General features: G+C 32.3%; 3 protein-coding genes across 8 annotated transcripts; 2 read left to right on the top strand and 1 right to left on the bottom strand.

The window, feature by feature from the left end:
* The first annotated feature begins 3,618 nt into the window (after positions 1–3,618).
* On the top strand, positions 3,619–4,287 carry LOC127240982 (agamous-like MADS-box protein AGL29). Its single transcript, XM_051259856.1, has one exon. The coding sequence runs from the start codon at positions 3,619–3,621 to the stop codon at positions 4,285–4,287; it is 669 nt and encodes a 222-aa protein (XP_051115813.1).
* A 653-nt stretch (positions 4,288–4,940) lies between these two features.
* LOC127241097 (putative pentatricopeptide repeat-containing protein At5g08310, mitochondrial) lies at positions 4,941–10,360 on the bottom strand. 6 transcript variants are annotated; one of them, XM_051259990.1, is made up of 6 exons: positions 10,171–10,360; positions 7,859–10,038; positions 7,080–7,326; positions 6,413–6,697; positions 6,049–6,154; positions 4,941–5,219 (listed from the first exon to the last, which is right to left on the bottom strand). In XM_051259990.1, exon 2 carries the CDS (start codon positions 10,002–10,004, stop codon positions 7,863–7,865), a length of 2,142 nt encoding a protein of 713 aa, XP_051115947.1. In that variant the 5' UTR covers positions 10,005–10,038; positions 10,171–10,360; the 3' UTR covers positions 4,941–5,219; positions 6,049–6,154; positions 6,413–6,697; positions 7,080–7,326; positions 7,859–7,862. The 6 variants fall into 6 exon arrangements, with proteins under 6 accessions (XP_051115947.1, XP_051115946.1, XP_051115950.1 ...); XM_051259989.1 differs by lacking the exon at positions 6,049–6,154; XM_051259993.1 differs by lacking the exons at positions 4,941–5,219; positions 6,049–6,154 and having other exon boundaries at positions 6,189–6,697; positions 7,080–7,185; positions 7,269–7,326.
* A 9,188-nt stretch (positions 10,361–19,548) lies between these two features.
* On the top strand, positions 19,549–23,349 carry LOC127241115 (26S proteasome non-ATPase regulatory subunit 6 homolog). Its single transcript, XM_051260017.1, has 8 exons — positions 19,549–19,765; positions 19,904–20,018; positions 21,755–21,845; positions 21,936–22,081; positions 22,165–22,384; positions 22,500–22,608; positions 22,723–22,891; positions 22,960–23,349. Exons 1-8 carry the CDS (start codon positions 19,630–19,632, stop codon positions 23,132–23,134), a joined length of 1,161 nt encoding a protein of 386 aa, XP_051115974.1. The 5' UTR covers positions 19,549–19,629; the 3' UTR covers positions 23,135–23,349.
* Positions 23,350–24,468: the final 1,119 nt, after the last annotated feature.

Genomic DNA, 24,468 nt, shown 5'->3' on the forward strand with positions numbered 1-24,468 from the left:
ATTGTCAATCGATAGAACCGTTGTAGCTATTTTAATGTATTAATGATTGCTAATTTGAAATTCCATATTTTTTAATATAAATTTCTTTTGATGTAATTTATTATTTTTAATTTAAATTAATTATATTAATTGTTTGTGATCACGATTTTTTTTTCTTTTGTCTTGATGTTAGTTGTACAAATTTGACCGTTGATGATTGTCAGAGCTGATTGATTTGTAGTTATACTTAACCTCATTTGATTTGGCTGGCTTTTTTTCGATTATTAGCTAACTTCAAAATTTTAAATGCATTTGCTTTCATTTATAAAATTTTTATTGGCCATCTTTTAGGGTTTTAAAATATATATATTATTCAATGTATTTATTATTTATTTTTAATTATTTTTTGGAGCCACTTGAGTGACAAAGATAAAAATATATTTATTATTAATTATGTTTGGTGTCTCCTTGGGCGCTTACTATTTTTTTTTTTTAATTAAAAATGGCTTCCTTTTCGATGATACAAAAGTTATTTCTCTTATTTATGGTGTGGTTTCGGTGAACCGATGCTAAAGTATTGCCACCCTGCACCACTTAAGCATAAATGATACGGTTTTGGTGTGGTTTCCTCCGCACCAAATACCTTTTCTCGGAACAAATAAACCCAAAACAGTATAAAACATTTTGATAATAAAATTACTAACTAAGTTCTGGAAATTAAAAATGCAAACAAACAGGCCCTAAATTGCAAATTGAAAATTACTTCCCTGTTAGTGTCTAATTCTAGAATGCCGAAACAGATTCCATTTCGAGTTAACAATCCACCGACCTACGACAATACACGAACTATCGGCTCAGACCCAGGTGCAAAATGATCCGAGGTAACAACGCCACAAGGTGGAGGTCGGCACTTCATTCTAAACCATGACACCCACGTTGCGGCCATCAAAAGGGTTTCTATTTTCACCGGAATCCCATTGGAAAACCTCACCGGATGGTTTCTTCTAGAGCCGGCAATGGGTCGATTCGTGTCGGATTGAATACTTTGAACGGGTTAAATTACTCAATCCTAACCTGATGCGTTTATCATCGTGCCAGGTTTGTGTTGACTCGTGTTGACCCGTATACATAATCAAGTCGAAATTTTTTATTCAAATTAAATTATTTTTTGTCGTGTTATCGTGTAATGTTAGTTTTTATTGGTTCTGAGTGTAATGTGTACAATGAATTAGGTTTAATTATTTAAAATTGAACTTAGTTTAAATTAATATACGAACAAATTATTAAATTATAATTATTGTACACATATAATAAATATATTAATCAATATTAATATATCAGTTGTCGTGTCGGGTTCGAATTGAGAGTCTCAACCCTAACTCGACCCGTTTATTATCGTGTCGAGTTTGTATCAACTTGTATACATAATCAGGTTGAAATAATTGACTCAAACCCAATTATTTCGTATCAAATTATCGTGTCAGATCAATTTTTGTCGGCTCTAATTTATTTGTTTCTCACTCTCTATCGGTTTTGTTGTTTTACTCAATGAAACTAACTCACACCAAACCCCTCTAACTCTATACCTCACAAGTCACACACCCAAAACCTCCACTTTCTACTTTACATCAAACATGGTTACAATTCCTAACAATCTTAAGAAACCAGTTAATGGGCTAAGGAATGGGCTTGGGGTTTAGCATAAATGATTTGGTTTGGGTTAATGGGTTTGGGCCGAATCCAATGGCTATGATAAGGATTGGATCAACTTATTATATTTATCGAATGACTAAATTAAGGATTAAACGGTCAAAATTTCTAACAAGCTAGTATGTCTAACTCCCACAGAGAGGGTCAGAGGTGGTTAGGGTGTTAAATAGTTAAGTAAATATAGTTGCTGGATATGATACTTTGAATGAAAAATGAGTTATGGCTATCATTTTTGTGGGAAAAAGTAGTTTTAAAAAATAATATTAATAAATAAATAAAGAAAAAAAAAAACCGTGCCCATGTTGTTTAAAAAAATTTAATGAATGGTTTTACGCCTACGTTTTACATTCCTTGTCACGTTCATTAAACGCACTCTAGATTTTGAATAAATGCATATGTACGTAAATTAATTGATATTTTCCGTTTTCATGTGTTTGTTTGCAGTTTTTTATTTTTAATATCTACGTTGATATTCTCGTATTTCTAATTACATTTATTTTTATAAATCAGAAAATGATAAGGAGAGAATCCGAGCTTAATAACAAATGTTTATGAATTTTTCTCCACTATAAATACTATTGTATTATTATTTGGTGTCGCTACATCACACTAGACTATTGTATTTTATTTTTTTTCTACTTGTATTATCAACTTCCTTATTGTATTTTTTCTTAGGTTTGATGAAGAAAAAAACAAGCTTTTATATGATCCCTTGTGTATGTTTATGTATTTTAGAAATAATATATATATATTTAAACATTTTAATATTTGAAAAGATCCTTCCATGCTTCAAAAACAATTTAAAGGAGATAATTTTCTTGAAAATAAGTCTTTTTGTAATTTATAGCTTGTACTTTATCTCTCCGAAAGTACTAATTTCATTTTATGATTCAAAAGTTGTTCGTATCTTTGTTTTTTATTTGGTATTACTCAATATATTTTGACGTTTTAAACTTATTTTGAAAAATAAGTTAAAACCCAAGCCCAATTAACCTAAGATTGTGTGTTTACTTGTAAGATTTTAGTTTTTGTATTTTGATTTTAAATAGTAAAATTTTGAATTGAAATAGTTATTTGTGCGATATAAATATGTATTGATACGATGTTTTGAATGTAATTTTAATTATAGTATAATATATTAAATAAAAAATAGGTGTTTAATTTGATATTTTTTATGGAAAAAAAATTAGAATAGTAAAACCGAAAATCAGATCCCATAAGTAAACAAACATATTTATTATACATATTTATTATTTTAATATTACTTTAACAATTTTCTCTATTTTAAGTAAAAAAATTATATATATATATATATTTTTTCGAACTATTTTACAAAACAAACACGCTCTAATGGTGTGTTCATTTGTGTCATATTTCTATTTATCTATTTTATTTCATTTTTAGCTTGCAAATCAGCACGGGTAGGAAGGTGTAAGTGGGATTCGAACTAGCGACTAACTTGATCATCCCAGGTCTTATGTGTTAAGGTTTTTTTTTTTTTTAAAGTTTTTTTATGTGTTAAGTTTTTGAAAATAGAACTAATAATTTTATTTATATTTTGAATGGAAAATAAGTATTATGTGATTTGACTTTAAAGAAAAAATAGCAATATCACAATAGTATTTAATACTAAATTTCAAGATTTTGAGTCAAATATTTGGAAAAATTTTATATCCAACATTAATTAACTATTAATAATAAGAAGAAGAATTTTATATATATGATAAATTTTACGTAAACCAAAAGTGGAGTAAGGCCATCAATTTCATTTTCCTAAAAAAAAATAAAAAAATCAACAATGTCTAGACTAGTATAAATATTAGCACATTCATGCATGAAAAAACACAGCAATATCACTAATGCATAATTAGTTTGTTCTTTTCCTGTTTAAAATCTTACAAGCTTAACTTCTTATCCATCCTTGACATCATGAGCACTTCTAAAGATCAATCCGAATCTTCGCAACGAAAGGCCGGTCGTCGCAAGATCCCAATGGAAAAGATAGAGAAAAAAAGTGATCTTCAAGCAACATTCTCAAAGCGCCGACCCGGGCTTTTCAAAAAAGCAAGTGAACTTTGCACTCTAACAGGTGCAGAGGCCGGCATCGTAGTGTTCTCCCCAGGAGACAAAGCTCATTCGTTTGGACATCCCAATATCAACTCAATCACTGACAAGTTTCTAGCCCCGGAGAATATCAATGTAGGTAATCAGTGGATAGAGGATCAAGACTTGGCCCAAATGCAACAAAGTGAGATAGATGATCTGACTCGAGTTGAGGAGAATATCGTTGCCGAGAAAGCACGGGGTGAAGAATTGGTGAAGTTGATGAGGGAGAATTTGATACCCTTTGGAAGCCCAAGTCTGGAGGGACTCGGATATGAGCAACTACAATCGTTGAAAGAAGCCGTGACTCAATTTGGAAATGATGTAAACAATATGGTCGGGCAAATGCCTTTTGTTCCACCGGGAACCAATGTTGGCGTGGATAATCCCTTTGGAGTGGAGCCAACCACCATGGCGCCAAATAAAAAAAGGTCGGGGTCGAGTGGTAGTGGCACCAGCAAAGGAAAAGACAAGGACTATCATGGTAAATGGTAAATTTGTCGATGTTGGTGGCGGGATTGATGTGGCCATGCGTGGTTGTGATAACTATTAATCATGAGTGAAATTTTATTTTATCTACTTTTTAAGAATAATTGTATCCGTGTTGAAAACCGTTAACATTAATAAAGTGTTAGTGTTTGCTTGCGTTTCTTTTTTTTTTTTTATAATGTGGCAATTTATAATTTTTTTATTATGGATTACCATCTGTAACGATTTTATCTTAAAAAATTATATTCCACACTTACATTCTATTAATAATGTAACAATAATTTGTTATTTGGACAATTGTCGTCTTAGGCATGCTCAAGGATAATCTAAAATGTCTCCCATTATCAAGTTCGAACTAGCATAACTAGTTACGAACTATCGAGGGCATTTGGTGATTCCAAAATATACGTTGTGTCCAGATGTACTTTTATTTATCTTCGATATCGGATTATTTTAGTATTTCCTTCACCATTTCACTTAGGAAATTTAACTTCCACTCCTAATTTCCAGTAGAAACATCACAATCATATTAGACCCTAACTTTCATCTTAAAGCTTTCGAAATTTCAAAACAAGTAACATCTATACCAAGAAACTCATATATCGAACACCATCTCATATGGTATTCAGTATATTGCATGACTACAACCAACAGATATATGAACAGAAACTTAACTCTGACTTTTACATTTATGAAGTAGACATATGTCGTTTATTTCAAAATAACATATCTTTCTAAATCCATCATATCTATAAACATAACAACAATGGATAAGATAAATTCACTTCGACCAGAAATAACAAACTACGGTAAGATATTTTTCCCATATCTGAATTAACAGAAATCTCCCCCATTTGTTCTCTTGAAGCACAATTTACTCTTAACCTTGGTGTTGTTTCAGCATCTTATGCATTAACAGGAACTGCAATTCCATAAACCTGGAAATTCACAAACAGCAAAAGAAATTCCTCCCACATTTAGGAAAATTACATCTTATCTGTATTTCACCAGATGCATAAAAACAATATACATCTCCAGTTTGCAATCAAGTACAGAGAGCACAAGTGAAATATATTAAACTTTATACCTACAGAGGCAATTGTATTAAACATGGAACTAATTGTTTGATAAGGTACCATAGATTTCCCAAACCAAGGTCTTTTGGCTCTAGCACCACTGCAAAATCGTACATTCATTCATCTCATCTAAAAGTGTGTGCTTAAAAGAAAAGGAAGAACCCCTTGTATTCATACATTATTGCGACAAAATTAGGAGAATATATATAATATGAAATGTCTAATCCTATACTTTACTGTAATCTAGAAAAACAAAACAATGTCAAGAAAATGTGGATATACACATATACGAGAAATCTAGAGCTAACAAAGATTTCATAACACTTTTGAGAATAATCGGAAAGTTTGAAAAACCTTAACCACTTCATCAGACAAAATACAACGATCGAATTGGTATTTGCTATTATATATTGTCATACAAAGTGTAGCATAGCAAGAGTCATTAATAGCATATATTTAGCAGATCTACATAACCGTGGTAGCCAAAATGTTTCAAAGCATTTTTCAAGAAGACAAAACAGAAGTGAATACAAACTTAATGTGCGAACAATAAGATCACCGGCTGATAAAAAAAATTGGACCTCCAAAAGCCATGAAAGCTAGTTAATGGTTAATCTCTAATTGAGGAAAAGGGAAATGCAGAAAGCAGCATGAGGAATCGGCTGCAAAAGAAGGGAGGAGAGAGACTCACATGATCGAGATTGGAGGAAGATAGGCTCAGGTTCCCAACAACTTCCTGAATTTCATTGGTAATAACAATTTCTAACCCTTTCGTTCCATTTATGAATTATATAGTTCTGCCAGTGTAGTGTGTATTTGAATGATAATTAATACTTTCTCCAGTTTGAGCATGATGAACAAAAGAAACAAATGAATATCAAATTAACTAATAAGAATTAAGTCAAAAACACAATCCCATCTCACTAATTCACAACTTGAATCTATTTGTCATCCTCAAATTAGAAAAAGGTTTAGTTGTCCAAACAAATTTACAAAATAATTGAAAGAATTATCAAATTCATATATAGAATTAAAGGAATAGAAATTGATTTCACCATCGAATATCAAGAATCATCAAAGAAGTCAGGTTCCTGGCGTCGCCCTTCTCTTCCTCTTTGTCGCCCTTCTCTTCCTCTTTTTTTTCTTGTTCCTCTATGTTGCCTCCTTTTGCTCCTACTTACATGCGCTCTTTTCTTTCTTGATTAGAGCTTATCTCTCAATTAGCCAGGCATTCCGAGCGCCACACTTATCGATCCAGTATTATGCCGTTCCCACAACAAAGCACAATGTTCTCCTCTTCCAAGAAAAATATATTAGGAAACATAAAGGCACATTGGGTCCTGTAAAGAACATCAAAATTACCAAAATTAAGTAAAACCCGCCAAATTTATATCAGAAGTTATATCATACCTTTGTTAATAAATGAAATTTGTAAATTTTAAGTATCAATTTCAATGTGCCAAATGTGACATTCCTAATTGTTAAAGATAGCTATATGGTAAAATCAAGGAACAAGATAACTCGTTAATTTGATGGCTAATCATGGATTGTTCATTTGTGTTTTTTAACCCATTTTTTTACTATTCGATCAAATTTTCTCTAAAAAAATATCATATTCAATACTCATTCTTAATATAAAACATCACATCAATCAACTATTTTCACCTCAAAAACATCAAAACCAAAAGCATAAACAAAAACAAAGACACGAAAGAACACTACCTGAATCTCTGCAGGACTCGACTGTATTTCTAGTCTAGATCCTTATTGATGATAAGTGAAAGCTGGCTCATAATCATATAACTGTTAATGCTTGGATTCCTCTTCGCTGAGTGTCACAAAGAGATTTGTCAAATTGCTTCACTGCATTCACTTAAGCTGTTCAATCATCAATGCTGAAATTATTCACACCTTCATTTCATTGCATTAATTCACTGTGCACTTTTAGCTCACGTGTACAAGAAAATACCTACATATTTCAACCATAATAAATAAAAATAGCACAATACAATATTAAGTTGATGACTATGGTGTTGTAATTATAAAGAACAATTTACTTAACAAGTAACACTTCCCATAAAATTGAACATGTGCATCTAGATCTAGATTAGATTGTCAACATGGACAATCGTGATTAGTCTTACATTTTGTTATTATGAACACTCTTAGGGCATATATAGGCTAATTTCACACAAAACTTTTAAAACCTTGATTGCCATAATTCTACAGGTGTAGTAAACAAAATATTATCAAACTAGTTGTATAAAACACCAAAATGTCAATAATATATTTTATCTAAAAGGTCATAATGAACACTTACGCATATAACTTAAAATAAGAACAAGAAAAAACAGCTAAACTGATCTAGACACAAACTCAAACAATCAAAATTCCATACATTACAAAACTCGGTTAAAAAAGACTAGTTTGATCCAATATAGTTACCTTAAACTGATTAAACACATAACCAAGTCTATGTAATAAGAACCTCAAAAATTTACCTAATCAGGATGCAGTACTCAGCCTGGCCATCTTTTCTGATAATTCATCAGCCATGGTTTTGTTTGAGTTAGAATTAAAAGAATCTATTAATGCTTCGTAAACATATTTATCAGGTACCATCTCCTTCTCTTCCATCTTTTGCAAATAAAACAAAGCAACATCTGGCTTCTGGCACTTGCAAAGCCCATGAATAAGAGCCATATAAGCAATACTATTTGGCTGACATCTTTTATCCTCCATTTCAGACCAAATTTTAAGAGCATCATCCGGTTTTCCATCATTGCATAACCCATCTACCAAAGTTGTGTATGTAATGACATTAGGCTCATGATCGTTCTCCTTCATCCTTGAAAAACAATGGATGGCATTATTGGTATCACCCGATTTGCACAACAAATTAATCAGCAAGTTGTATGTAACTACTGAAGGGGCAAGTTCCTTGCCAAGCATCTCTTTAAGAATGTCGATCACTTTTGTTATCCTATGGGCCCTGCATAACCCCTTAATAACAGTGTTATAGGCAACGACATCAGGGCAATAGCCCTTTTCACAAATTTCGTTGAATAGAATCAAACTTTGATCCAATTCATTGTTATTGATAAAACCATCAATAGCTGCAGAGTATGCAATCATATCAGGGAGAAATCCTACTTCGATCATATCAGCAAGAAATTTACAAGCATCACTAACTTTTCCACTTTCACATAGTTTCTTGACAAGCAATGTATAGTGTTTTATCCATGGCTCATGCCCACGAGCACGCATCTCCCTTAACAAATCAAGAGCTCCAGCAGCATCCTCTCGTTTACATAAACACCCAAATATGCAATTGAAGGTAAAATGTGTTGGCTCAAATCCGGTTTCCTTCATCCGATTCAGTAATTGAAAGCAATCATTCAATCTGTCAGCATTGCTCAAGGAAAGAATCAAATTATTGAAAAGTAACACACTGCGTTTACAACCACTCCGATCCATATCACTGAACAGGTCTAGAGCCATATCTAATTCGCCAGCATTGCACAAACCATCAATGACAGTTTGAAAACAGGCTATATCCAGCTTATCTTTCATCGAACCTATATCGCCTAGTTTACTATTTTCACTAATTCCAGATCCCATTGCTGCCTTCAGCATATGATAAGCTTTATCAGCAAAGCCGTCATTAACAAGATCTTCAAGTAGCATACGTTTCCCCGCACCCAAATTCATAAAGCAAACTTCTAGAAACTGAACCATTTCTCTCTCTTCACGGATACATGGCAAAACAGAAGAAATAATAAACGAATTAGGAGAAATCCGCAACTCTTTCATGTCAGCACACAACATTATAGCTTTTCCCACCTCATTGTTCCCACATAAACCACTAATTAAAACTCCAAAAACAGAAAGATCAGGCATATACCCAATTTTCCTCATTTTATCATATAGTTCAAGAGCTTTATCCACTCTTCCATGGCGCACAAACCCACGAATCAGAACACAAAATGTCTTCTCATTCAAGTTAATCTTGAGACTCTTCTCACCCCACTCAACCAACTCAAAAGCAGTATCCACTGCCCCTGCTTTGCAATAATGCAACACTAAAATACCCAAAACATGCTGATCGACCCACCCCTCGGCACGCATCTGGTTAAAAACTACCATAGCCTTATCAAGCTCTCCAGCATTGCAGTAGCAGTGTAGAACTGGCGTCAAAACATACTTACTAACAGGACATCCAAAACTCTTCATTTCATCCAACCTACGCTCCAACAGATCAACAGCACCACTCTTGGCAATAACCTCCAGCAGACAATTATAGCTGTAGTTATTCAAAACACAATGACCAGACGATTTCATCTCATCAAACAAAGAATTTGCTTCATTAACGAGATTCAACCTCCCCAAACACCTTAGAAAATATCCCAACGCCCCCGGCGTCCACGAGCACCGGGAATTGGGCACACTCTCGGCAAGCTTTCTCAGTGGGGCATTTTGTCGAGCATCTGATAGAAGATCAGCCATGGCATTATACGTATAGCAACTGTGCCAGTAACCCTCCTGATTAGAGGCCCAGTGGAAGTAAGACAACGCCGCCCTCCAATTTTTGAAAGATTTTAAGGCGGCTTCGACTACTTTTGGGGAGAGCTTGGAGTTGGAGCCCATGGATCAGTAGATGGATTTCGCCGGGAACGACATCCTGCGAGGGCATAACAATTGTGGTTCACAATAAATAAATTAATAAGTCAATAATAAAAGGACCGCAGAGCTGATCGGAAATTCTGAATGTCTGAAGTCGAAGGCGACTGAAGAAAGACTCTTGTTAACTTACAAAGTTTCATTTTTTTCAGGCATCTTCGGCCATAGTAGACAGGTGAAGAAGACGAAGTGGCTTTGCTGTAGCAGAGGAAGGCGGTTGAAGCAGCGACAGAAGAGAAGCACGCACAGGGAGAGACGACACGACGTGCTCTGCTTCTTACCGGAAGATTAAGCAGTGGCCGAAGACATTGGGCGTATTTGTCGGACGGGTCGGGTGATTATTTATTTATTTATTTTTTTCTTTTGTCATTTTCATGTTTTTTAGGCCATTTTGAACTGACAATTTCGTTTATCCCACTATAATTCTAAAAATATAGTAATTTTTATTTCAATCTACAATTATATTTTTTTACTTCAAAACTAATATTCTTCAAATATTTCATCTTATATATTATTATAAACCACTTTTTATATCTACAATTAATATTTTTAAAAAAATTAAAAAATAAATTAATTAATTAATATACAATTTTATTTTAAAAAAAAAACACTAATAAAATAGTGTTGCACAGTAACAAACACCATTTTTATTGTAAAAATAGCCTAGGATTGGAGTAAGAAAACTCCAATGTCAAAATTACAGCCCCGTTGGAGATGGCCTTAGTGACACAACGGGTATTGGTAGGGGTGGTCAAAAAATTAAATCGAACCGTAGAACTGAATTGAATCAAATTTTTGGTTAATAGAGCAAATTCGGTTCAAATATAAATACTGCATATTTGATATTTATTCTGTTCGGTGCTATTTCGATTTTTCATTTTTTTTTTTTCGGTTAACCAAATTGAATATATTTATATTATTATATTCTAAATTTTATATTAATAATTATATTCAGTTTGGTTTGTGTTTTGATATTTGAAATATTTGCTAATATTTTATATTTAATTAGAGTTTTAATTATTTTTTAATGTATTTGTTCTAAATTTTGATTTAGTTCGAGTTATTTGCAAATATTTTCGGTTTTCGGTTAAACGAAATTTTCGATTTGAATACGGTTTGCAGTTTCGGTTAATTTCGGATATTTGTTCGATTTAGTTCAGATATTAAATATCTGCATATTTATAAATAACCGAACTATGCCCACCCCTAGGTATGATTGTGTTTCTTTACCGCCCAAAATTTTATTTTTGAGCAAAAATAAAAAGCAATTCTATTCAAATCTTATTTTTTTTATTTTTGGTCTCAATCAAAAAAATTATCAAAATTAGTTTCATTTAAAAATTTAGTTATCATTTTTTTGTCTCTGTCTCACCGTTTAATTTTCACACAAATATGCTGATGTGACTGTAACAAAAGCCGAGATGACATCTAATTCGAATGCAACACGGCCGTCTTATATAAAACATGGTCATATTCAAGCAATTAAAAAGTCAAACAGATACATATATTTAAACATGGCCGTGTTTGATATAAACACGCCCGTGTTCTATTTCTTCATGCCCAAACATATTGCATTATGACCATGACGTTGATATTGAAGTAACAGTGGCATGCGGGGCAGTCGGAGAAGGTGGGGGATACACAGTGGTTGGAGGGAGGGATTCCGGCGAGCTTGGTGATGTCATCGATGAGGACCAGGTTGGAAACCAAGTAGACGACGTCGCGGACGAACAGAGGCAGGAGTTCGGCGAGGTAGCTCCGACCGTAGTTCAACTGATAGTTGATCGAGTCCCGACCAAATCGATGTCGAGATCAGCCTTGCTACAACTATGTCGTGGAACGTGTAGAGCTCAAAATTGGCGTATGTAAATGAACCACCGAAGGTGGCGCGTAGACACGACGTGTCCGTCGACCGCAACGCCACTTAAAGTTACAAATTTCTTTAAGAGTAGCCTGCTACTACAACTACTGCTGGGAGCGTCTTCGGCCGCTGCCATAGTCCCTTGGCTTTAAATTAATTGGGGAAGAGATCAGGGATAGAACTACACTAGGAGCTTGAGAGTTAATTGACCCCTCAAGTCTAATTTTTTATAATTTTTTTAGTGTTAAAAATATTAATTTTTATATATTTATATATGATTTGTCCCTCCAAAACTATTTAAATTCATATATAATTCTATCATTATTTCTTATTTAAATTTATTAGTTAAATATTAAATAAATTATAACATTTTATCCACCGGAATTTAGATGCTAGTTTTGTCACTAAAAGAGATTTATATATATACAGATATATGTTATGCATAATGAAAAAAAGATGGAGTGTGTCCGTAAGGGACTGTATGGTGGTGTGGGAAGTAAATTTGTGATCATAAAGTCATGGATTCAATCGCAGACGCCTCCAGGTTCACCTGTTACACATATTTTTTTAGTATGACTTGTCTTTTCAGACCTATTTTATAGAGTATTATATTCGACCGAAAATTTACCCAATGCAATGTGATAAAATGAATGAAAAGTACACGTGAGGACTATAGGCTTTTGAAAATTGACTATCAAAACTATACAAACAAGCAAATAGTACGAGAGATGATTAATGCTATATAGTAGGAAAGAAAATTAATGAAGATGAGACTTGTGGATTGTTCAGTTTAGACCATCCGCATGGGCGCATCTCCAGAGATGCGCCACATCATTTTTTTAAAAAAAAAATAAAAAATAAAAATTGGGAGATATTTTGAAGATGTTATTCATTTGTCATGTGTTTCAACACATGGCACATATGTATATATATATATATGATATATATTATATATGTTTTGTTTTTATAATTTATATTGAATTTATTGTTATATTTAAATTTTGTAATATTTTGATAATGCATAATATTTTGTATTTTACAAAATGATACCAATATTGAATATATTTTATCAATTTAAATTTTAAAATATATAAATACAAATATTATATAATTCTATTGAACAAATCAATATTAATAAATTTAATTTAATTTATTAACTAAAATATAATGATAAATTTTAAAGCAATTAAATAATGCTCCCTCCGTCCCAATACAATAGTCTTGTTTATCATTTTTGTCCGTCCCAAAACAATAGTCTTATTTTCATAAATAATCATATCACCATAAAATTATTTCTACTTTTTCATTTTTATTACACAATTGCCACTACTTTTTACACTAATACACTCACAAGGGTAAAAAAATCTTTTATTCATACTTTTTACCGACTACCAATATAATACCAATATTTCTTAAATCTTGTGTCCAACCCAATTAAGACTATACTTATGGGACGGAGAGAGTATAAAATTATATTAAACAATAAATATATTTAGTTTATAATTAATTAATAAAAATTTATTAAAACATTAGAATGAGTATTTTTGTTGTCAATATAAAATAGAAGAGAGTATCTCCGCTGACGTGACAGAGAGAGAGAAAGTGACGTGGATAATAAAAAATAGTGGAGATACCCAAAAGTGGATTTCTCCATTGCGGATGATCTTAGGTGGCATGGGATCACCTGTCCGATATCTGCCCGTGTCCTTTCTGTCCATCCAATGAAAAGAGTACACGTGAGTTTATTATGTTTTTTTTTATTCTTTTTTAAAAATTGAAATATGAAGTTGAAGAAAACTTGCAACACGGTCCCTCTAGCCCTCCCCTACATCATTTTCATCTTCCCCTGAAGCAGCAGAGCCCGCATTCATCGTCTTTTATCCTTGGCTTCAACCTTCGTCGGCCACCTTCTAGAGCTGCCGCCATTGACCAAAAAGCAATTTTGTCCCATCATCGTCTTCGCCAGTATCAGTCGACTTAGGGCTAAATATTGGTTGTGTTTGTACGGGTGAAGCAACCGAAGAAGATTGAGCAGACAAGACATATATGATAAACAGGTTGAGCAGGAGCAAATTCTACGGCTGAAAAAGCCTACAACAGTTTATTTTGAAAATCATTACTATAAATTGAAGCAGATTTAATGTAAGAGTTTCAATTAATTTTTTTAAGTAATGATAAAATATATTCTATTTACTTAATTGTTGATTGGAGTAGAACAAACATATATTCTTTCAATTCTTTTGGCACCTCCAGTCGAACATTCTCAGTTTGAATTGTTCTTTTCTTCACCAATTGTGGAAATTTCTTGACAAAACTAATTATCATTACTATCCTAATCCAACACTCAATTTGAATTTGATTATAAGATTGTTTATATAGTTGAGTAAAATAATAAAGTTATGCTATTTTTTAGTCATCTAAGATGTAACAAAAAATCCTTACAAAAAACTTGCAATTTTTTATAGTTGATCTCATTACATTCATTCCATTTTCCTAACATGTATTTTTTTTTTTTTTTTGTGGCATCAAGAATTTGGCATTAAACCTGAGCTCCTCGGCCTTCCATGACTTGGGCAACTTCCTCTAAGGGTGTGTTTGTTTGGGGGATTGGATTGGATTTATACTATTCATCCTATTTTTTTTCCCTAAAAATATCAAATCAAACACCTATTTTTCATTTTTTATATTATACTAAAAATCAATTTTACATTCAAAACATCACATCAACACCTATTTATATCACATCATACAACTATTCAAATTCAAAATTTTTACTATTCAAATCCCAACTCAAAATACAAACCCCCAAACAAACACACTGTAGTTCACGGACTGCTAGCCGTGTAGGAAAATGGTGATGGTTAAGTTGGTCTTGTCGTTGTGTGTGATGTTAACTCTGTCGACGTACTTGTCGTTCTCAATGACAGCTTCCTCTTCACAATTCTAATTACTAAACTCAAGTCCGAAATTTAATAATACAAAGTTTACAAATAAAAATTCAAATTACAAGACAAACCAACAAAAGCCTCCCAAAATTTTTAGTGTTTTTTTTTTTTTTTTCTAAAGAAAACCCCAAAATTAGCCTTAATTCGACATATACCTGAGGTGCGAGTGTGGAGGCTGACAATGACTCTGAGGAAGACGATGACGAGACAAAATTGTTTTTTCATTGGCGGCGGCAGCTCTGAAAGCTGGCCGACGAAAGTTGAAGCCGAGAAAAAAAAAATCCAATGAATGCGGCGGGCTCTAAGGAAGATGGAAATGACAAGGACCATCTAGGGACCTTTTTGCAATTTTTCTTTCATTTCAGATTTCAATTTTCAAAAAGAATAAAAAGAAACATAATAAACTCACGTGTACTCTCTTTATTGGATGGACATAAAGGACATGAACGGATGTTGGACAGGTGATCCCATGACAGCTTATGGAAATATGGAATTGAAAATTGACACGCGGGCGTGTTTATATCAAACACGGCCGTGTTTGGATATATACCTGTGTTTAACTTTTTAATTGCTTGAACACGGTCTTGTTTTATATAACACGGTTGTGTTGCATCTGAATAAGATGTTATCTCAACTTTTGTTACAGTCACTTCAATATGTTTCGTTGAAAATTTAAGGATAAAAATGATAACTAAATTTTAAATGAGACTAATTTTGACAATTCTTTTTTAATGAGACCAAAAACAAAAAAATAGGATTTGAATGGAACTATATTTGATTTTTACACTTTATTTTTCTTATACATATATTTTTTACAAATCTTCTATTTATTTAATTTAATTTATTAAATAAAATATAATGATAAATTTTGAAGCAATTAAATAATGCTCCCTCCGTCCCAATACAATAGTCTTGTTTACCATTTTTGTCTGTCTCAAAACAATAGTCTTATTTCCATAAATAATCATATCACCATAAAATTATCCCTACTTTTTTATTTTTATTACACAATTGTCACTACTTTTTACACTAATACACTCACAAGGGCAAAAAAGACTTTTATTTATACTTTTTACCAACTACCAATATAATATCAATATTTCTTAAATATTGTGTCCAACTCAATTAAGACTATACTTATGGGACGGAGAGAGTATAAAATTATATTAAACAATAAATGTATTTAGTTTATAATTAATTATACATACATAATTAATTAAAACTATAATTATAAAATAATATATATATAATATGAAAATAAAAATTTATTAAAACATTAGAATGGGTATTTTTGTTGCCAATATAAAATAGAAGAGAGTATCTCCGCTGACGTGACAGAGAGAGAGAAAGTGATGTAGATAATAAAAAATAGTGGAGATATCCAAAAGTGGATATCTCCATTGCGGATGATCTTAGGTGGCATGGGATCACCTGTCCGATATCCGCCCCTGTCCTTTTTGTCCATCCAATGAAAATAGTACACGTGGGTTTATTATATTTTTTTGTTATTCTTTTTTAAAATTGAAATATGAAGTTGAAGAAAAATTGCAACACGGTCCTCTAGCCCTTCCCTACATCATTTTCATCTTCCCCCTGAAGCAGCAGAGCCCGCATTCATCGTCTTTTATCCTTGGCTTCAACCTTCGTCGGCCATCTTCTAGAGCTGCCGCCATTGACCAAGAAGCAATTTTGTCCCATCATCGTCTTCGTCAGTATCAGTCGACTTAGGGCTAAATGTTGGCTGTGTTTGTACGGGTGAAGCAACTGAAGAAGTTTGAGCAGACAAGACATATATGATAAGCAGGTGGAGCATGAGCAAATTCTACGGCTGAAAAGGCCTACAACAGTTTATTTTGAAAATCATTACTATAAATTGAAGCAGATTCAACATAAGAGTTTCAATTAATTTTTTTAAGTAATGATAAAATATATTCTATTTACTTAATTGTTGATTGGAGTAGAACAAACATATATTCTTTCAATTCTTTTGGCACCTCTAGTCGAACATTCTCAGTTTGAATTGTTCTTTTCTTCACAAATTGTGAAAATTTCTTGACAAAACTAATTATCATTATTACTGTTCTAATCCAACACTCAATTTGAATTTGATTATAAGATTGTTTATATAGTTGAGTAAAATAATAAAGTTATGCTATTTTTTAGTCGTCTAAGATGTAACAAAAAATCCTTACAAAAAACTTGCAATTTTTTGTAGTTGATCTCATTACATTCATTCCATTTTCCTAACATGTTTTTTTTTTTTTTTTGGTGGCATCAAGAATTTGGCATTAAACCTGAGCTCCTCGGCCTTCCATGACTTGTGCACCTTCCTCTTATAGTTCACCGACTGCTAGCCGTGTAAGAAAATGGTGATGGTTAAGTTGGTCTTGTCGTTGTGTGTGATGTTAACTCTGTCGACGTACTTGTCGTTCTCAATGACAGCTTCCTCTTCACAATTCTAATTACTAAACTCAAGTCCGAAATTTAATAATACAAAGTTTACAAATAAAAATTCAAATTACAAGACAAACCAGCAAAACCCTCCCAAGTTTTTTATTGTTTTTTTTTTTCTAAAGAAAACCCCAAAACTAGCCTTAATTCGACAGATACCTGAGGTGCGAATGCGGAGGCTGACAATGACTCTGAGGAAGACGATGACGAGACAAAATTGCTTTTTGGTCGGCGGCGGCAGCTCTGAAAGCTGGCCGACGAAGGTTGAAGCCGAGAAAAAAAAAATCCAATGAATGCGGCGGGCTCTAGGGAAGATGGAAATGACAAGGACTATCTAGGAACCTTTTTGCAATTTTTCTTCCACTTCAGATTTCAATTTTTAAAAAGAATAAAAAGAAACATAATAAACTCACGTGTACTCTCTTCATTGGATGGACATAAAGGACATGAGCGGATGTCGGACATGTGATCCCATGCCAGCTTATGGAAATATGGAATTGAAAATTGACACGCGGGCATGTTTATATCAAACACGCCCGTGTTTGAATATATACCTGTGTTTAACTTTTTAATTGCTTGAACACGGTCTTATTTTATGTAACACGGTTGTGTTGCATCCGAATCAGATGTTATCTCAACTTTTGTTATAGTCACGTTAATATGTTCCGTTGAAAATTTAAGGATAAGAATGATAACTAAATTTTAAATGAGACTAATTTTGACAATTTTTTTTGAATGAGACCAAAAACGAAAAAACTAGGATTTGAATGGAACTATATTTGATTTTTACACTTTATTTTTCTTATATGTATTTTTTTTAACAAATCATCTTTTTATTTAAATTACAAACATAACATTACACATACAATTATTTTATACATAAAGTCAAATAACAAAAATATCATAAATTTTATATACTTTCACTAACTAATAAAATACTATTATTTTTTAATATTCTACATATAACTCATTTGATTTTCGCTAACTAATAAAATATTATCATTTTGTAATATTATGCAAATGACTCTTTTGATTTGTGATGGAGTAATATTTATGAAAAATCATGATAGTTAAAAAGTTATTAGGATGTGTTCGTTTAAAGGATTTATCCAAAATTTTATTATTCATCCAATTTTTTCACCAAAAAAACATCAAATCAAAATATATTTTTTTTATATTATATTAAAAATTAATTTTACATTCAAAATATCACATCAATACCTATTTATATCACATCATACTACTATTATATTCAAAATTTTTACTATTTAAATCGCAACTCAAAATCCAATTCCTCGAACAAATACACCTTAAGTAAACAAACTCTGGTTAAATACTCAAATGGGTAATATCATATAAATTTGGGCCTAATCCAATTTCTAGCCCAAATTTTGTGTGGCCCAAATTGCTCCAATATTCATTTCTCAGCCTCAAAACTTTCAACATAAAATTGAAAATATAATAACAAAAAATAAAAAGTCCGACATAATAGAAAAACCTTGGAAATATTTGAACAGTCGGTTTATATATATATATATATATATTTAGTTTTGATGTTTTTTTTTTAAAAAAAATTGAATTTTATTTAAAAATAATTTAATTCAGACTTTAATTTTATATAGATATATTTATTATATAAAAATCATATATATAAATAATGAAATAGATTTTTATATTATAAAAATAACTAAAAAACTAAATTTAGTAAATAATTAAATTAAATTTTAAATTTAAAAGTAAATAAAAATGAATAATAGAAATATTGATGTAATCGTCTAATAGATAATATGACAATTTAAAATAAATATAATTATATAATAAGAAATTATAAAATTTAAAATATAAATAAAAAATAATATTATAGTATTATTAATTTTCAATTTTATTTATATTTATTAATTATTAATATTATTTTTATTTTTATAAAAATTTAATAATATATACAAAAATTTAATTAAAAATATATTATTATTATTATAAAATACACACACCATTTTAATTTTTATTCATTTACACAGCCGCCTCAGCCGCGACCTAGTGAGAGATTAATAAGAGAAACAAAAAAAACCAAATCCCCGGTTCAAAATCATAAAACGGCGGTTTAAACCGGAGGTTTACGGTTTGAGACAAATCGAAATCGAACCATCGGTTTGTGCACCATTTGGTTTGAACCGAACCGCGGTCGGAAACCGGAGAACCGCGGTTTGAACCGACGGTTCAAAACCGAATGGAAGTCTAAATTTGTACCTCCCTCCGCAAGAAACCTCTTTCGAATTGGATTTCGATCGCTTAAAGTTTTCGAGTGGAGCGTAAGGAAGGAAGCGAGGAATCATCAATGGAAGGTGAAGAAGGAACACAGCAGCCGCAGCTGGTGTTGGCGCACCAGCTATTCCTTCTCGCGCAACCCGATGTGGACGACATCGAAAAAGTCCGCATTCGGGATGAGGTCTTCAGCTTTATCACTACCCATGGTATCTAATTTGCTAACCCTCTGAGTTGTGCAGACATTTCTGTGTGCCTTATCGGATGAATGGTGGTTGAATATTCTGATTCTCTCAATTGGTTGGTTTTTCTTTTTCGTTTTTTTTTTTTTTTTTTTCCAATTCTAGATATGGCTCCGCTGTACGAAAACCTAGTTGCTGACAAAGTTCTGAGTTTGGACCAAAATGCTCTTGATTCAATGCGTGCCATAATCGAGGATGAATTGAAGAAACTGGATGAGAAGTAAGTTTTGCCATTTGGTAAATTATGAGATTTCAGGCTCAACTTCAGTGGTTAATTGTTAATCTTTTAGTTTACTTAATTTGTTTGTGGAAATCTTAGGTATTCCTACTGTGTTTGCTTGGGGGTTTGAGATTAATTTTGAATTGGAATAGTTAGTTTGGTAAAATATAAAAATTGATATTTAGTATATTATAAAAATGAAAAATAAATTTGATATTTTGGGGGAAAATTTTGGAGGAATAGTAGAAATGCCCCAAATAAAACACACCCTAGTGATCTTGGGGTTCTGTAGGTTTGGTTTCAATGAACAACTTATCTTGCAAAAACGTGTGAATGCACTGAAAGGGCTCTATAAACATGCAACATCGATACAAACTTGTGATTAATGTTAACAAGTCTTTGAAAGTAGTGTATATCATTGTCTCTGTATTTGTCAACTTGAAACCTAGTTTGTTAACATTGTGCATTTGAATGGGAGATTGTAAGTGCTTACCGAGAGACTGTTTACCTATTGGAGGTTGACTTTGATTGTTTAATGTTAATCACTATTGATATGGTGTCATTGAATCTGAGATGTCAGAGTCTGGAAAATTTTGACAGCTGACCGACTAACACTTGAAGAAATATGTAATCTTGGAATGGTGTGCAATCTCATTTTAATAATAATAATCAAATTTAATGCGACTAGACTCTAGAGAACTTTGCTAGTCTTGTAAAAGTTGTGTATGAAAGGGAAACTTGTTTAATGAAATAATTGCAACCCTTTTTAGTGAGAATTTTAGCAAATGTCAAATTCAAGGGTGGCGAGGTTTGCAAGGGTTGAAGTGGGTTTGCCCTAAAGGGCAAGATAATCGACCGGAGATGGTAGTGTTGTTTGGGGATTTGTGGGAAAGCCACAGTATGTGCTAGCCGTAAATTCTAGACTGTGAAGGTGATTTGATATTTCTTCTATGTGCCATGGAGATGCCATTGATCTCATATAAGCCTTTCAGGTGGAATGTCTTCAATTCACTACACTCTATATTCAATAGGCATACATACTTACATGAAAGGGTAGGATGTGTTTGTTTGCGACTTCGATCTTGTCTTCACACTAGAAATTTACATTAATATGATTTTTTCCGCCTAAAACATCACATCCAGGACCAGCATTTACTTTTCCCTTAAAATATCACATTCAAAAATTATTTTCATTTCAAAATATAATTTAAACCATCACATGCTAAACATTTTTTTATTCAAAAAATATCTTAATCCAAAACACTCTGGAACACAAACACACCCTTCATCTGTTTGGATTTTTTTTTTCGCAGGCATTGAACTTGGCTAGTTCCCAACTGTTTAGGACATTTCTTGTTTCTTCAATGTTTCTTACAGTTGTAGCAAATGTAAAATTTTATGTAATTAATGAATATTAGTTTATTACAATTTACATCTAACAAAGTGAATTAAGATCGTAATAATCAAGATGCTCTTTTTATTTTTTTTGTGCTTGCCTGTTGAGGTTTTCACCGACTCCTGTTACTTCTGCAGCCTGTTGTGTAATCTAAGCATCTTGTCAGTTATTTATTTTTTCATTTGTTCTAGCAATAGTTTGTCGAGCATTTCAAAAATATAAATACCATCCTCAATACATGGCAAGTACAATAGATGGATAAGCATCTTCAAGACCTTTTACCATGCCATCCTAATTGAGTTTTTGCTTTCTTCTTCTTTCCTTCTGGAACTTCGTACAGGATTGCTGATGCTGAAGAAAACCTGGGTGAAAGTGAAGTTAGGGAAGCTCACTTGGCTAAATCCCTATTTTATATTCGAATTGGTGACAAGGTACAGATATAACAAAGGTTTTCTTTTTTTTTTTTTTTTTTATTTAACCTGTCCTATATTCATTCACTAATTTTCCTTTCTTGGATACAGGAGAAGGCACTCGAACAACTCAAGCTAACAGAAAGCAAGACTGTGGCAGTTGGACAAAAGATGGATCTGCTATTCCACACTTTACAAATTGGTTTCTTTCACATGGACTTTGATCTTATCTCTAAAAGCATCGACAAAGCCAAGAAGTAAGCCTCACATATTTCATACATGTGAATAAATTGTGTTCCAGCTTTGTTCTATTTTATTGACTTTGATTTGAACATTACAGCTTGTTTGAAGAGGGTGGCGATTGGGAGAGGAAGAACCGATTGAAGGTCTATGAGGGTTTATATTGCATGTCCACTCGCAACTTCAAGAAAGCAGCCAGTCTTTTCCTTGATTCCATTTCTACATTCACAACTTATGAACTTTTCCCGTACAACACCTTCATATTTTACACTGTCCTTACAAGCATCATATCCTTGGATAGAGTTTCCCTTAAACAAAAGGTATACTCACTTTCTTCGTGTGAAGTGTCATTGTTTCAACTACTTTCTGCTTGTATCTTTTCCGTAGTTTTCCCTGTCTAAGCAGCAACAATGCTTAACCAACTATAAATGGCAGGTAGTCGACGCCCCAGAGATATTGACAGTCATTGGAAAAATTGCATATTTGTCAGACTTCTTGAACTCACTGTACGACTGCCAGTATAAATCATTTTTTACAGCATTCGGTAAGCATCTTCTTTGTTATTACTTGGTTTTATTCCTTCATAATAGATGTTTGATTGATTCAATATTCTATGTACAAGGTTATGAACTTTATTTATTCATTTATTTATTTCTAGCTGGCTTGACCAAGCGTATCAAGTTGGATCGCTACTTGCATCCACACTTCCGGTACTACATGAGGGAGATCAGAACTGTCGTTTACTCACAGTTCTTGGAATCTTACAAGAGCGTGACAATCGAAGCTATGGCCAAAGCATTTGGAGTCTCTGTGGATTTTATTGACCTGTAAGTTCTTATTATCATGCCTTTCCATATCTTTGATAGTCTTGATACCATGTTCCTGTTGCACATAGGGAGCTATCTCGTTTCATAGCAGCGGGGAAGTTACATTGCAAGATAGACAAAGTTGCCGGAATTTTAGAAACCAACCGTCCCGATGCCAAGAACGCCCTTTACCAATCAACCATCAAGCAAGGGGATTTCTTGTTGAACCGGATTCAGAAGCTGTCTCGTGTTATTGATCTTTGAAAGAAGTATGTCGACTCTCCGACTCCCATGTAAACAATGTTCTTTTGCCGCTAGGGTTACTTCGCTCGGATTTTTCCAGGCTCAGGTGTTCTTATATCGACTTGAGAGAATTCATCGGCTTCTCATAAACCTTTTTTTGTCTGATTCCTAATTTTATTCCCTCCTGAAAAATGTTCTTTTTGTTGCCTTTGATAATTTAGATTTGAGTTCTTTTACTTTCTCTTCTGTGTTTCTTTTGGTCATTTGATTACTATTTAAGGGTTGATGAAAGTTAATTGAATGAATTATTATGTGTTTTAGAGATTTTATTAGTATTTTAAGGTAAAACTTGTTAGTTTCAGTGTATGTTTGGGGGCTTGTGTTTGTTCAGCTGAAATTAAACTTTTTAAATTTAATAAATTTTAAATGTCCAAATTATGAAAAGAAGACAGTGAACAACAAATGGAGAAGAAATAAGATGAGAAAAGGCTGGTTGGTAGTACCAGGGGTGACCAGATTTTCTTGTTTGGATTTTGTTTAAATTGCACAAAATTCACCGGTGGTTTTGTGAAATTGCACCAAATTCTCAATACTTTTAAAATTGCGTCAAACTCCCTCAGCGAATATAAATTGTTAAACCCTTAAAATTACAAAATTACAAATATATTTATTTTTTATATATTTAGCCTAAAAAAATAGTAAAAAAAAATAAACTCTTAACACAAAAATAAATATATTTGTAATTTTAGGGGTTTCCGCTAAGGGGATTAGACGCAAAGTTTATGAAATAAGGATTACAAATATATTTATTTTTTATATATTTAGCCTAAAAAAATAGTAAAAATAAACTCTTAACACAAAAATAAATATATTTGTAATTTTAGGGGTTTCCGCTGAGGGGGTTAGACGCAAAGTTTATGAAATAAGGACCGCTGAGGGTTAGACACAAAGTTTATGAAACCACGAGGGAGTTTGACGCAGTTTTAGAAGTAAGAAGGATTTTGTGCAATTTCATGAAACTACGAGTGGATTTTTTGCAATTTAGTCTTTTGTTAAATTCGAACCAATTCATTTATTATTTATTATTTATTTTTTAAGTTAGTTCGAACTTAATTAACTGAAATTCAAATTTTGAATTAGAAAATTCGAATAAAATCAAAACATTCCAAGAATCAAATCAAAACATTCCAAGAAAAATAAAACGAAGAAATTTAAAACTTGAAATTCGAATGAGAAAATTCTACAAATAAGTAAATTAATTAATTAAGAATAATAAATTTAAACAAATAGATTGTGTTTATATACTCAAAAGAAAATTGAATTGAGCTTATGGGAGCACAGAAGAAAATTCTACA

This window comes from Andrographis paniculata, unplaced genomic scaffold (genome assembly GCF_009805555.1).
Source record: "Andrographis paniculata isolate CXL003 unplaced genomic scaffold, ASM980555v1 Contig80END, whole genome shotgun sequence".
Taxonomy (NCBI): domain Eukaryota; kingdom Viridiplantae; phylum Streptophyta; class Magnoliopsida; order Lamiales; family Acanthaceae; genus Andrographis; species Andrographis paniculata.

Coding starts and splice junctions, on each gene's coding strand:
- LOC127241115 (XM_051260017.1), top strand. CDS start 19,630: ATGGAAGGTGAAGAAGGAACACAGCAGCCGCAGCTGGTGTTGGCGCAC. Junction 22,082..22,164: donor AGCATCGACAAAGCCAAGAA/GTAAGCCTCACA, acceptor TGAACATTACAG/CTTGTTTGAAGAGGGTGGCG. Junction 22,609..22,722: donor ATCATTTTTTACAGCATTCG/GTAAGCATCTTC, acceptor ATTTATTTCTAG/CTGGCTTGACCAAGCGTATC.
- LOC127241097 (XM_051259989.1), bottom strand. CDS start 10,004: ATGGGCTCCAACTCCAAGCTCTCCCCAAAAGTAGTCGAAGCCGCCTTA.
- LOC127240982 (XM_051259856.1), top strand. CDS start 3,619: ATGAGCACTTCTAAAGATCAATCCGAATCTTCGCAACGAAAGGCCGGT.